The 15,209-nt window shown below is 43.0% G+C and overlaps 1 protein-coding gene across 2 annotated transcripts in view; it reads left to right on the forward strand.

Moving 5' to 3' along the window:
* The window catches only part of MROH8 (maestro heat like repeat family member 8), a 56,801-nt gene that overhangs the window by 18,530 nt on the left and 23,062 nt on the right, over window positions 1–15,209 (forward strand). Inside the window, exons 5-10 of one of the 2 annotated variants that reach the window (XM_040247353.1) lie at window positions 333–412; window positions 1,178–1,322; window positions 2,432–2,527; window positions 6,417–6,521; window positions 11,402–11,537; window positions 13,495–13,613. In XM_040247353.1, the coding sequence (XP_040103287.1) occupies window positions 333–412; window positions 1,178–1,322; window positions 2,432–2,527; window positions 6,417–6,521; window positions 11,402–11,537; window positions 13,495–13,613 (681 nt within the window). The remainder of the gene's footprint in view (window positions 1–332; window positions 413–1,177; window positions 1,323–2,431; window positions 2,528–6,416; window positions 6,522–11,401; window positions 11,538–13,494; window positions 13,614–15,209) is intronic. The other variant, XM_040247354.1, reaches the window with a different exon arrangement.

Consider the following 15,209-nt stretch of genomic DNA (forward strand, 5'->3'; position numbering starts at 1 on the left):
AACTGAGCACACACACACTGAGTATTATGAATTAGCTCATTTAATTCTCATAACCAACTTATGAAGGTAAATAGTACTGTTATCTTGTTTTACAGATAAGGAAACTGAGGTGCAGGCAGGTATCCACTCAAACAGCTAGTAAGAGGCAGAGCCAGGCCTCAGAGACTAAACTCCTAGCCTGGCCACAGTCCTGCTGCCAGCCCAGTGGAACCCAGGAGCAGGCCCGCCAGAGGACCTGCCGTGGTTATTCCAGGCCATTCACGTCTCCTGCCATCTGGCCTAATGGCTCGGCCCATTCTCGACTCTCTAAAGTTCTTTTCCTCTCACTGCAGACACTGGTGGAGGAGGAGCCCCTGCAGTCTCTCTTCAGCCCTGTGCTCCAGGAGGTCTTTATCACCATCACTGACTTCAGGTGAGGCCCGCATGCCCCCTATGCGTGCATCTTGCTTCCTCATTCAGGGCCAGTGCCAGAGCCAACAGATGTGCTTCCTATTTTTAACTCCTGAAAACTGTTTAGAAAGAGAAGGGGAAGTCAGATCCATGTTTCTGTGTAAGAAGTTGGCTTTCGTGTGTGCTCCCATCTGTATCTCAAAGACCTACTAGAACCTCTGTGGAGCTCAGTTGTGTCCAGAGTATATTCAGTGTAAAGATATTCCCATATATGCTTCATGACAGCAGAAGTCCATGGCCTGAGAAATTTGGAAGGGCTGTCTGCTATTTACCTCTCTTAGAGATTAGTACAGCACATTAACTGATTAAAGGTCCCAAGAAGTCCTGTAGTTAAAAGATTTTTAAACTTGGGTCTGTCCACCAGTCCCCAAACTCAAAACCAAAAACTAACAAGCATTCAGCACAACACACTTTGGAAAATTGTGGTTTGCTGTATCAGACTAGCTGGCTTCCTTCTGTGGTTGAATTGGAGGAAAGCTTGAGGAGTCACTCTTGTGGGCTGGGGAGGGAAAGGAAGGGACCAGGTTGGAGGCCCTGAGCCTGAAACTCCTCCTCTTAACCTTTGTGAGGTTTGTCCAGACAGACTGACAAGTGTGCCATTGGTCTCCTCCATTAGAATGATATACCAAGCAGTCTCTCCTTCTCTTTGAGGTTACTTTGATTCCTGCTTATCAACATCAAATCAGATTCTTCCCAGCTAGCTATTCCCAAACTGTCTTTTTTTTAGTTGCCAAGATGTCTACTTGCTGTTTGGTTCTGAAGATCGAGCTGACCTGTTCAGTCTTGTCACCAAAAGTGTAATCGCTCTGCCCTCTATCAAGACCCTTACCCATCTGCAGGAAATCATGCCCGGTGGATCCTGCAATTCAGAGGTAACTCACACCTTACTAGAGTAACTTGCCAGCCAGAGGGTCAGCTGATTTTGGCTTTTTGAAAGTACATTCGATTTTTTGGAACTCACCAAAAACTATTTAAGCAAAGCCTGGTGAATAAAATAGGTGGCGCAGCCAGGTGGCGCAATTGGCAAAGAATCTGCTGCCAATGCAGGAGACGAATAAAATAGGTTGTTAAATAGTTTTTTTTTTTTTAATCCCATTTTATTTTGTTTTCTTCCCTTCATTCCTTCTTTTCCTGCTTTTGGCTTTACAATTAGAAGGGAACGTTCATATGCCTAGTTTTTCAATAATATCTTGTGGGAAAACCAAATGAACTTGTTGGCCAGCCCTATGCATCAGATGGCCAGAGAGAGGCTTCCTGATGAGGTGACAGTTGCAGAGAGGACGTGTAAACATCTCTGCAAGAAAAGGTTTCAAGCAGAGAAAAGAGGAAGGGAAGGGCCAAGGCTGGACTTCCTTCTGCAGCTGGTGAACTGGAAGGTGAAGCAGTTGCCAAAGGGGACTTTGGGTTTTAAGGTATCGGAAAGATTCACAAGTCAAGCTTTAAAAGTATGTTGATAACCCGTAAGTAATTCTCACATGTAGTGAGAATCAGTTAACTGGGTTCCTGGTAAGGCTGAGATGTCCATTTGAAATGAAGATTTATTGTTTCACCTCGAGTCACATACTGCCTGCTAGTGCTTTACCCAAAGGTCCTTTACCTTTGAGTAAGGTCTAAGATGGAGAAGGCAATGGCACCCCACTCCAGTACTCTTGCCTGGAAAATCCCATGGACGGAACAGCCTAGAAGGCTGCAGTCCATGGAGTTGCTGAGGGTCGGACACGACTGAGTGACTTCACTTTCACTTTTCACTTTCATGCATTGGAGAAGGAAATGGCAACCCACTCCAGTGTTCTTGCCTGGAGAATCCCAGGGATGGGGGAGCCTGGTGGGCTGCCGTCAATGGGGTCGCACAGAGTCGGACACGACTGAAGCGACTTAGCAGCAGCAGCAGCAGCAAGGTCTAAGATAACCAGGAGAGCCTTAAAGTGTGCAGTGTGGGAGAACTTCCCATGGGGTCCTCACTAACCCTGTGCCTTTGCAGTGTCTCTACAGGCAGACATTTCAGGCGTTCGTTGAGACGCTCCAGAGTTTGGTGATAAAAGACCAACATTTGGAAAATTTTGACATCATTTTTAAGGTAAACAGGATATTAGGAGAGAATGGGTAACTATTCCTATTAACTGGTGAAAGTGGAAGAAAAAAATATGGAAGGGTTAAGTTTTAGGAGGCAACTTAATAGGCGAGTATGGGCTTCCCTGGTGGCTCAGACGGTAAAGAACCTGCCTGCAATTCAAGAGACACAGGTTTGATCTCTCGATCAGGAAGATCCCTTGGAGTAGAAAATGGCAACCCACTCCTGTATTCTTACCTGGAAAATTCCATGGACAGAAGAGTCTGGCAGGCTACAGTCCATGGGGTCGAAAATAGTCAGACGCAACTGAGGAACTAACACTTTCACTTTCACTTTATGTAATAGGTATCAGCTCTGTGTGTTGAGTCAGATGTGGGTTCAAATTCTGACTCTCTACCATTCATTGGTTAAATACATTCAGCAAGCAATTTAATCTTGCAGTCTTCACATTTTTAAAATACTTACCTATTTGCTTATGGCTGCACTGGGTCTTTGTTCTTCGAAAGCACAGGCTTTTTCCAGTTGTGGTGAGCGGGTCTACTCTGCAGTGCATGGGCTGCTCATTGAGGTGGCTTCTCTTGTTGCGAAGCACAGGCTCTAGGTACATGGACTCAGTAGTTGCGGCACACGGGCCTAGTTGCCTCAAGGCATGTCAGGTCTTCCAGGACCAGAGATCAAACCTGTGTCCCCTGTGTTGGCAGGCGGGTTCTTAACCACTGGACCACCAAGGAGGTCTGTCTTCTCACCTTTATATGGAGATAGTAATTACTACGAGTATTGAATAAATGGCCTTCAAAAATGGTTTAAATGCTTGCTATAATTATTCCTTAAATTATTTTTGCTCATTACTATAGAAGGGCTTCAATAAGTGATCAAGAGAACAGAGTCAGCCTCGTGAAGGAGTAAGTAGGCAGCTGCCTACCAGGCAAGGTTGTTCATAGCCACCTGCCATCACCTGTACCCTTTCCAGTAGCTGCCATTCCACCAATAGGGTGTTACTCATTGGAGTGCATTCACTGCAGGTCAAGCGTCTTACTCTCTCCTTTTTAAGATGTAGCTATTCTAGAAAGGGATAATCGTTTAAACTATTATTAATCGTTTGCACCTTTATACAGATGGATACTAATCTTTGCCACAACAGACCTTAACGTTATTTTTCATGCCTGTGCTTAATCACGTCCAACTCTTTGTGACTCTATGGACCGTAGCCTGTCAGGCTCCTCTGTCCATGGGATTTTTCCAGCAAGAATACAAGAATGAGTTGCCATCTCCTCCTCCAGGGGATCTTCCCAACCCAGGGCTCGACCTACGTCTCCAGCATTGGCAGGCGGGCTCTTTAGCACTGAGCCGCCTGGGAAGCCAGACATTATTTCTCATCCCTCTTCTATTTATACATCAACACTCCAGCCACGTTGGGTTTCTCTCATTTACCTGGTTGTGCCTTGTACCTTCCTGCCTTCCTAGCTTAATTCAAGCCATTTCTTCTACCTGAAATGCCACCCTTTCTGTGAAGTTCCTCCTCCACGAATCCTTCCCTGACTGTTTCAGGCAGATACAATTTCCCATTCTCAGTTCAGTTCAGTTCAGTTGCTCAGTCATGTCTGACTTTTTGCGACCCCATGGACTGAAGCATGCCAGGCCTTCCTGTCCATTGCAAATTCCTGGAGTTTACTCAAACTCATGTCTGTTGAGTCCGTGATGCCATCCAACCATCTCATCCTCTGTTGTCCCCTTCTCCTCCTGCCTTCAATCATTCCCAGCATCAGGGTCTTTTCAAATGAGTCAGTTCTTCAAGTCAGGTGGCCAAAGTATTGGAGTTTCAGCTTCAGCATCAGACCTTCCAATGAACACCCAGGACTGATCTCCTTTAGGATGGACTGGTTGGATCTTCTTGCAGTCCAAGGGACTCTCAAGAGTCTTCTCCAACACCACCGTTCAAAAGCATCAATTCTTCAGTGTTCAGCCTTCTTTATAGTTCAACTCTCACATCCATACGTGAACACTGGAAAAACCATAGTTTTGACTAGACAGACCTTTGTTGGCAAAGTAATGTCTCTGCTTTTTAATATGCGGTCTAGGTTGGTCATAACTTTTCTTCCAAGGAGCAAGCATCTTTTAATTTCACGGCTGCAGTCACCATCTGCAGTGATTTTGGAGCTCAAAAAATAAGGTCTGTCACTGTTTTCCTATCTATTTGCCATGAAGTGATGGGACCAGATGCCATGATCTTTGTTTTCTGAATGTTGAGTTTTAAGCCAGCTTTTTCACTCCCTTCTTTCACTTTCATCAAGAGGCTCTTTAGTTCCTCTTCACTTTCTGCCATAAGGGTGGTGTCATCTGCATATCTGAGGTTATTGATATTTCTCCTGGCAATCTTGATTCTAGCTTGTGCTTTATCCAGCCCAGTGTTTCTCATGATGTACTCTGCATATAAGTTAAATAAGCAGAGTGACAATATACAGCCTTGACATACTCCTTTCCCTATTTGGAATCGGTCTGTTGTTCCATGTCCAGTTCTAACCTCCATACAGATTTCTCAAGAGGCAGGTCAGGTGGTCTGGTATTCCCATCGCTTGAAGAATTTTCCAGTTTGTTGTGATCCACACAGTCAAAGTCTTTGGCATAGTTAGTAAAGCAGAAGGAGATATTTTTCTGGAACTCTCTTGCTTTTTCAATGATCTGACAGATGTTGGCAATTTGATCTCTGGTTCCTCTGCCTTTTCTAAAACCAGCTTGAACATCTGGAAGTTCACAGTTCATGTACTGTTGAAGCCTGGCTTGGAGAATTTTGAGCATTACTTTAGTAGTGTGTGAAATAAGTGCAATTGTGCAGTAAGTAGTTTGAGCATTCGTTGGTATTGCCTTTCTTTGGAACTGGAAAGAAAACTGACCTTTTCCAGTCCTGTGGCCACTGCTGAGTTTTCCAAATTTGCTGGCATATTGAGTGCAGCACTTTCACAGCATCATCTTTTAGGATTTGAAATAGCTCAACTGGAATTCCTTCACCTCCACTAGCTTTGTTCATAGTGATGCTTCCTAAGGCCCACTTGATGTTGCATTCCAGGATGTCTGGCTCTAGGTTGGTGATTCAGGCAGATGTAATTTCCCATCCTCAAAGCTCCTTAAGAGCACATCATTGATTTTCTTTCTTTCCTAAATAGATTTCATAAGGCTGATAACATACAGAAGTAGAGAATACATAATTGAGGAAAGTTGAATGAAGAGAAAATAAAGTCTAGAATATAGGCACCAATAGAAGCTGGACCACCTGACTCCCTAGATCTTTGTGGTGGTTTGTCATCGCACTACTTTCATTTGCAACCAGAACTGGTTTGTCATTTAAGAAAATGTTTTCAGACATGGTAGTGACATGTGGCAGACTTCCCAGAAGGCACAGTGGTAGTCCAGTACAAGAGAGACAGGAGATGCAGGTTCAGTTCATGGACTGGGACGATCTCATAGCGCAGGAAATGGCAATCCACTCCAGTATTCTTGCCAGAGGAGTCTGACAGGCCACAGTCCATGGAGTCGCACAGAGTTGGACATGACTTAGCAACTGAGCGTGCATGCACAGTTATGTGTGGGACTTTTCCCTCCTCACTTCTTCTAAAAGAATATGGTGTTATCACAGATCTTCCTGATAAACCATTATTTTTAATGTAAAAAGTTAGTTTCAAGTTTTCCATTTATACTCTGTAAAAGCAAATTGAATGCCTCCTGTTATGCATAAATATCTTAAGTGATAAGATTTTCTAGGATTATAATAGAAAACCAGTTCTATCAGAAAGTCTTTGAGTACCTACTAGAGAAATTAAACAATGTTAGTAAAATATAAGCTTGTGACTTTTGGGTTATTTTCCTAGATCAAGCTGCTTAACCATTTATTTTTTCACAGCACATGGACCCCTGGTTACAGTCAGACAAAGACCATGAACGGGAACGGGCCACAGCCAGCATGGCTCAAGTTCTGAAGTGTTTATTCAAACATCTCAGCCTGCAAGTAAGTTGACCTCCAGTTGAAGATGCAGGATCCAGAGCTATCCTTTGAACTGCCCAGTTCCCCTCCTGTTTATGGCTCCCCAGACTGGTGCCTTCTTGGTGCTCATGTAAGAACATTTGGCATTATTCACTTATCTGCTCCTCTCCCCTAAATGAGCAGCTTGAGGCCAGGTACTGTGTTTAGTAATCTTGCATACCCAAGGGGATGCACAAGAGTTTGAAGCAGTAAAGTGTAGCAGGCAAATATAAGTATGTAAGTCAATTTAAAGATCTCCCAGCATCTCAGAGAAAATGGTTCTACAATACCTCTTTTTAAATCCTCTCATTTCCCTTTTGCATTCTCACTTTCCAGTTCTGAATTCTCTCCCATAATTCCTAAAAAGAATTCCCCAAACACAGATCCTCTTTCCTGATCTGATCCTTTTTGTCATCTACAAAACCTCTTTCTTCTTTCCTCAGTAGATCTTCTCCATACTGGAGTCTCTTCTGTTCTCATCCATCATTTCTCCAATCTGCATAGTAAGGCCCAGGAATTGGAAGAGAAGTTGGGGGAGAGTAGGAATAGTAGATCTTTATGAGAATTCCTCAGAGAATTTACCATTGATGTGAATATTCTAACAATCAAAAGGACAGCATGCCACTACCTTTCTTATTTCTCCCTTTGAAAACACATCCAAACTTGCCACCTCCTTACTGAAGCTCAGCCCCTCAAACGATGCTACTTGCCTTGTTCTCTGTTTAGTCGAAGAGAGCACATGACTTCTGGCCATCACTGACTACCTTATTATTCTGTGCTCCCTGGCTACCCTATTGTTTGACCACAATGCATGCTTCTTCCTCAAACTCTAATTTTGGCTGCAGACTAAAGACAAGAGTTTCAAATGACTTCTTCCTATACATAATCTCCCCTATGCTTGGCAGAACCTCCTCAGCGTTTTCTTCCTGGCAAGAATTGCTGACATAAGGGTGCTTAACTTAGGTGGCCAAGGGGTCTGTGAACATCCGGAAAGGTCTATGCAGAATTTTGTGTGGTGCAGTCTTCTGGATTTTTCTGAGGAAGGTTCACTGTGTCTCCAGCGACAGTCCAAATGCCTTATCCGTAACTGCTATAGTCATAACCAGTACCTGGCACATAATGGATACTCAGTGTTTGTTGATTGAAAGAATGAACATATTATCAGAGAATGAAAGATCTTACACAATTTGCATGTTTCTCTGCGTAGTATACATAGGTTGTAGAAGCTGTTGTTTCCACTATCTCCATGTATTTTTCTGAAAAGCCACAGTGGAAATTTCTTTCTGCCTCAGTCCTAGGAACAGGCGTGCTGCCTCTGTATGGCTATTTGCTTCTTGCTTTACGGACAGTGTGAATCCTCTTAGGTGCGTGAACCCTGAGAAAGTCTGAAGCCTAGCTCTGTGGCCTAGTTTGAGTAAAAAGATGATCATGCATTCTGCATGCTAACAAAACCCTTAACTTCATTTATCTTTTCTGCCTTCATTTTTTTAAAAATTGGTCCCACTAGCTTCACTATTTATTTTAAATTATATTTTTTTCTGGTAGGTTTTGACCAGCTACTTGACTTTTTTTCCATAATTTGGTAAAATGTCTATAAATAAGATTTTTAAATATTGTCAGTTGGTATATCTCAACTTTGTATCTGACTTTTTCACTTAGCAAACTAGCACATATTCCTGAAAAAAGGGAAAAGTGAAAGTTAGTCACTCAGTTGTATCTGACTGTTATCCCATGGACTGCAGACTGCCACACTTCTCTGTCCATGGGATTCTCCAAGCAAGAGTGCTGGAGAAGGGTGCCATTTCCTTCTCCAGAGGATCTGCCTGACCCAGGGATTGAACTCAGGGACTGAATCTTCATTGCACGAAGATTCTTTACCATTTAAACCACCAAGGCTAATTTATTCTCAACTTATTATAAATTCTTGGGATACTTGTTTCCTAATGGTTGTATTCATAGTTGTTGTTGTTGGTCAGTCACTGTGTTGTGTCTGACTCTTTGCGACCCCATGAACTACAGCACACCAGGCTTCCCTGTCCTTCCCCCTCACCCAGAGCTTGATCAAACTCATGTCCAATGAGTAGGTGATGCCATCCAACCATCTCGTCCTCTGTCGTCCCCTTCTTCTTCTGCTTTCATTATTTCCTAGCGTCAGAGTCTTTTGTAATAAGTCAGCTCTTCACATCAGGTAGCCAAAGTATTGGAGTTTCAGCTTCAGCATCAGTCCTTCCGATGAATATTCAGGATCGATTGCCTTTAGTATTGATTGGTTGGATCTCCCTGCTGTCCAAGGGACTCTCAAGAGTCTTCTCCAGCACCACAGTTCAAAAGCATCTGTGTGCAGCCTTCTTTATGGTCCAACTCTCACATCCATACATGGCCACTGGAAAAACCATAGCTTTGACTACACGGACCTTTGTTGGCAAAGTAATGTCTCTGCTTTTTAATATGCTGTCTAGGTTGGTCATAACTTTTCTTCCAAGGAGCAAGCATCTTTTAATTTCACAGCTGCAATCACCATGCAGTGATCTAGGAGCTGAAGAAAGTAAAGCCTATCACTGTTTCCATTGTTTCCCCATCTATTTGCCATGAAGTGATGGCACCAGATGCCATGATTTTCATTTTTTGAATGTTAAGTTTCAAGCCAGCTTTTTTACTCTCTTCTTTCACTTTCATCAAGAGGCTCCTTAGTTCCTCTTTGCTTTCTGCCATAAGGGTGGTGTCATCTGCATATCTGAGGTTATTGATGTTTCTCCTGGCAATCTTGATTCCAGCTTGAGCTTCATCCAGCCAAGCATTTCACATGATGTATTCTGCATCATAACTTAAATAAGCAGGGTGACAATATACAGCCTTGACATACTCCTTTCCCTATTTGGAATCGGTCTGTTGTTCCATGTCCAGTTCTAACCTCCATACAGATTTCTCAAGAGGCAGGTCAGGTGGTCTGGTATTCCCGTCTCTTGAAGAATTTTCCAGTTTGTTGTGATCCACACAGTTCAAGGCTTTGGCATAGTCAATAAAGCGGAAGTAGATGTTTTTCTGGAACTCTCTTGCTTTTTCTCTGATCCAGTGGATGTTGGCAATTTGATCTCTGGTTCCTCTGCCTTTTGTAAATCCAGCTTGAACATCTGGAATTTCTAAGTTCACATACTGTTGAAGCCTGGCTTGGAGAATTTTGAGCATTACTCTTTGCTAGCATGTGAGATGAATGTAAATGTATGGTAGTTTGAGCATTCTTTGGCATTGCCTTTCTTTGGGACTGGAATGAAAACTGACCTTTTCCAGTCCTGTGGCCACTGCTGAGTTTTCCAAATTTGCTGGCATATTGAGTGCAGCATTTTCACAGCAGCATCTTTTAGGATTTGAAATAACTCAACTGGAATTCCATCACCTCCACTAGCTTTGTTCGTAGTGATGCTTCCTATGGCCCACTTGACTTCACATTCCAGGATGTCTGGCACTAGGTGAGTGATCACACCATCATGATTATCTTGGTCATGAATATCTTTTTTGTACAGTTCTTCTTGTATTCTTGCCACCTCTTCTTAATATCTTCTGCTTCTTAGGTCCATACCATTTCTGTCCTTTATTATGCCCATCTTTGCATGAAATGTTCCCTTGGTATCACTAATTTTCTTGAAAAGAAAATTATTGTTTTCCTCTATTTCTTTGCATTGATCACTGAGGAAGGCTTTCTTATCTCTCCTTGCTATTCTTTGGAACTCTGCATTCAGATGAGTATATCTTTTCTTTTTTCCTTTGCCTTTTCACAGTTATTTGTAAGGCCTCTTCAGACAACCATTTTGCCTTTTTGCTTTTCTTTTTCTTGGGGGTGGTTTTGATCACCGCCTCCTGTACAGAGTTATACATCTCCATCCATATTTCTTCATGCACTCTATCAGATCTAACCCCTTGAATCTATTTGTCACTTCCACTGTATAATTGTAAGGGGTTGATTTAGGTCATACTTGAATGGTCTAGTCATTTTCCCTACTTTCTTCAATTTGAGTCTGAATTTGGCAATAAGGAGTTCCTGATCTGGGCCACAGTCAGCTCCCCGTCTTGTTTTTACTGGCCATATAGAGCTTTTCCATCTTTGGCTACAAAGAATATAATCAATCGGATTTCAGTGTTCACCATCTGGTGATGTCCATGTGTGGAGTCGTCTCTTGTGTTGTTGGAAGAGGGTGTTTGTTCTGACCAGTGCGTTCCCTCTGACAAAACGTGGTCCACTGGAGAAGGGAATGACAAACCACTTCAGCATTCTTGTCTTGAGAACCCCATGAACAGTATAGTTCTTATTGCTATTGGCAATTATTTTGAATATGCGGTCTTTAAAAACCATGCTAGAGAGACTTCTCTGGTGGTCCAGTGATTGAGCCCACCTTCCAGTGCAGGGGATACTGATTCCATCCCCAGGTGGGGAACTGTGATACCACATGCCCCAGGGCAACTAAGCCTGTAAGCCGCAACTACTGACCTGGAGAGCCACAGCTAGAGAGAAGCCTGTACACCACAACAAAAGATCCCACATGCTGCAACTAAGACCCAATGCAGCCAAAAATAAATAAATATTTAAAAGGAAAAAAGTAATAAAAACAGTGCTAGAGTGAATATCTTTATACACAAAGCATTTTTCAGATTGCTTACTTAAATTAGAATTTGTCCTGTGTAATAGCATCAGCTGGATATATTGTATCTACACATTTTAAATGTTAACCCAGAAGATCCAAGGGTGGATAGAACACTGGCCCTTCTCTTGAGCAGGAGGTTCCAGGAGAATTACTTCTACAGTTGAAATTTGAGGCACCAAATGCAGTGCAGTCTAATGGTTTTTTTTTTTTTTTTTCCTTCCTAATCAGCTTCCAGTGCGATTCCAAAGACTTGGACACCTGGTGGCTCTGCTGGCTCTGCTGTGTGGGGACCCACTGGAAGAGGTGGCCGAGGAGGCGGCGGAGGGCATGCACTACCTGCTGCACATCACCCTGAGGCTGAAGTGTAAGGCGCTCCTGGAGGCATTGAGGCCCTGAGTCAATTCTCCAGCATAGCACAAAAAGCACCAGGTCTCCATGGGCACTCACTGCCCACGTTCTAGAAAGACTTTTACCCTGGTTCATAGAGAGAAGGGTACCCCATCCCTAGGCAAAGATAGAGCCACACTGACTTAATAATCAGAAGGATAACACTGGATCAGACCCGTCAGCATCAGCCATGTGCATGCCCATGGAGTTGGAGCAGAAAACCTGTGGCCCTGTGGACAAGCTGGAGTAGTTAGTTTAGTTGCAAGTAGAAGAAGTTCTTGCCATCCCTTGGGCCTGCCTTTATGTGTTTATCCCAGAAACGTTGACTGAGTCAAATGGCAACCCACTCCAGTACTCATGCCTGGAAAATTCCATGGATGGAGAAGCCTGGTGGGCTACAGTCCTTGGGGTCGCAAAGAGTCGGACATGACTGAGCGACTTCTTTCACTACTCAGATCTAACAGTAACCAGAATATGTGGTCCAATCCTTATGTGGGCTTTGCAGGGGGCGCAGTGGTAAAGAATCTGCCTGCCAGTGTAGGAGATGCAAGAAACATGGGTTTGATCTCCGAGTCGGGAAGATCCCTTGGAGAAGGAAATGGCAACCCACTCCAGTATTTTAGCCCAGAAAATGCCATGGACAAAAGAGCCTGGTGGGCTACAGTCCGTGGGGTTGCAAAGAGTCGGATACAACTAAGCACACACACACACAACCCTTAGAGGTAACACACAATCTAGTGGGGGCATCAGAGGATCAGAGGGTCAACAAGTAACTGTTCTTATAAACATTTGACTGCTATGAAGGGAAATTACAGAGGCCATGAGTAAGGATCAAATCTAGTTGTGGGGTTCAGAAACGGCCTCTCTGAAGATAACCTAAAAAGTAACATTTAGTCAGGTGAAGTGATAAGAAGAGTGTATTAGGCAGAAGGAACAGTGTGAGCAAGGACACTCAGCAGGTATAGGCTTGGGGAGTTTGAATAACAAAGAGAGGGCCATGGTGGTCAAGGAGTGAATCACTGATCCCCACAGTTGGAAGAAACTTCAGAAGATATCTGACCCAGACTTCCCCCAGTGTTGAGTCTGAGTCTATTTTATCCCTACCCAGCAGTTGCCCAGCCTGGGCTTGCTTATACCAAAGACAGCATAGTGCTCTACTTCCCAAAGCAGCAGTCTCATTTCTGGGCAGCTCTGAGTATGAGCTTTGTCTGCCGAGACATATAGCCACGGGAACACAGCTGGTTGTTCGTTCAGCAAATATTTATGAAGCACTTCTTGTTCGAGGGATACGTTGGTGAGTAAGACAGGCAACGTCCCATCCCGCAAAGAGCTTATAGTTAGAGAAACAGTATCCTCAGCCATGGGCTCAAATACTTCCTATAGATCAACCATAGGCTCAGATACTTCCTAGAGATAAATTTCCAGTGAAGATGACTCACAGCAAAACAGGAGGAAGGCAAAGCACTCTTAGGGCATCTTGGCAGACTCAGTATCAGCAAAACTAGACTCATAGACAGTTCTGATTACAGAACTATCAAACTCAGTACAAAACTGTGTAAATTTTTGTCAGGACCTAAGCTTCATAGGAAGGAAGACTCCTCAAAAGTCCTCACCAGTGGGGAAATAAATGGTTTAACTTGCCTCATTTGTATTCCCAAATCACTCAAAAACTCTTACAAAGAGCTCTTATTTTTTCTTTCAGCTCTTTTTATATATTGCTCTTCCACAGAAGATAAGCAAATCAGATTAACATCCATTCCTTCCCCCATTTTTTGGGGAGGGGGTGTAAAAAGTAAAAATGAGCATTTTTACTCAAGTGAAATAGACAAAAATAAGACTGGGGATCCACTTCAACCTGAAGATCAACCAGACTTGCAAAATCAAGAAAAGGGAAATAAGTCAGAAAGTATTAATATGTTATATTATTTTCTCAGGTATCACTTACGACAAGAAAAATCGCCAACGCTTGAAAACAGCAGTGAAAAGATGTCGAGAACTCCTAGAACTCTGCAATATTAAACAGTTCTATAGTTGTCCCTTCAGAATTGCCCAGGTAATCAGAATGACTAAAATTTTAAAGACAGACAGCTTGAAAATGTTGGAGAGGATGGGAAACAACCAGAAGTCTCATACATTTATTCATGGGAATGTGAAATGATAAAACTGCTTTGGGAAAAGGTCTGTTAATTTCTTATAAAACTAAACATACAAGATTGCCCAGAGAATTTGCTTTCTGAACATTTCATAGTTTGGAGATGAGGTAATGGCCATAATTGTTACACACTTTGCCCTGTGAGTTTAAGGGATTTAGGTCAGACTGCCAGTGAGGCCAGTATCACTGTGTGGACATTTTTTCAGACCAGCTCTGTGCCCGTTTGCTCTCCTAACCCCACCCAACCCCTTGCAAATGTAAATCCTTGTCACAAAAAGAAACCTCAAGAGGGTGAATTTGAGGGACTTCCCTGGTGGTCCAGGGGTTAAGACCACCTTCCAAAGCAAGGAGTGCAGATTTGATCCCTGGTTGGGGAGGTGAGAGCCCACATGCCCTGTGGCCAAAAAACCAAAACATAAAACAGAAGCAATATTGTAACAAGTTCAATAAAGACTTAAAAGAAAACTCTAATTTTAAAAAAAATGGGTGTAATTGATCCAAATACAACTATTAAAAAGCCATACACTTCTTTGTTAATGTAATTATTCAATGCTCCACAAATACTAAACATCTTCTAGGTATCAGGGTCTTCCCTGGTGGCTCAGTGGTAGAGAGCCCACCTGCCAATGCAGGAGACCTGGGTTGGGAGGATCCCCTGCAGAGGAAATGGCAACCCACTCCAGTATTCTTGCCTGGGAAATACCATGGACAGAGGAGCCTGGGGGCTACAGACCGTGGGGTCACAAAAGAGTCGGACACAACTGAGAGACTAAGCAACAGTAGGTGATACGCAGAAAAAAAGCCTACAGATCTTATTCATGCATGGTCTAAGGTATCAGGCAAATTGTCTTTACATCAGTTTCTTCATCTATATATGAAGATCTGTAAAAATTAGGGTAATTCAGTTGTGAGAGTCAAATGAGATACAGTACAGAAAATGCTTTGCTTGGTACCAATCACTTGGTAAGTACCTAGTAGATTATACCTATTATAATTATGTGGAGGACTTTATTCACTGTCACATACAAACTGTGGAAAATTCTTAAAGAGATGGGAATACCAGACCACCTGACCTGCCTCTTGAGAACTCTGTATGCAGGTCAAGAAGCAACAGTTAGAACTGGACATGGAACAACAGACTGGTTACAAATGGGGAAAGGAGTATGTCAAGGCTGCATATTCTCACCCCACTTATTTAACTTAGATGCAGAGTACATCATGTGAAATGCCTGGCTAGATGAACCACAAACTAGAATCAATATTGCCGGGAGAAATATCAATAATTTGCAGATGATACCACCCTTATGGCAGAAAGTGAAGAAGAACTAAAGAGCTTCTTGATGAAAGTGAAAGAGGAGAATGAAAAAGTTGGCTTAGAACTCAACATTCAGAAAACGAAGATCATGGCATCTGGTCCCATCACTTCATGGCAAATAGATGGGGAAACAATGGAAACAGTGACAGATTTTATTTTGGGGGGCTCCAAAATCACTGCAG

This window comes from Oryx dammah, unplaced genomic scaffold (genome assembly GCF_014754425.2).
Source record: "Oryx dammah isolate SB20612 unplaced genomic scaffold, SCBI_Odam_1.1 HiC_scaffold_10, whole genome shotgun sequence".
Taxonomy (NCBI): Eukaryota; Metazoa; Chordata; class Mammalia; order Artiodactyla; family Bovidae; genus Oryx; species Oryx dammah.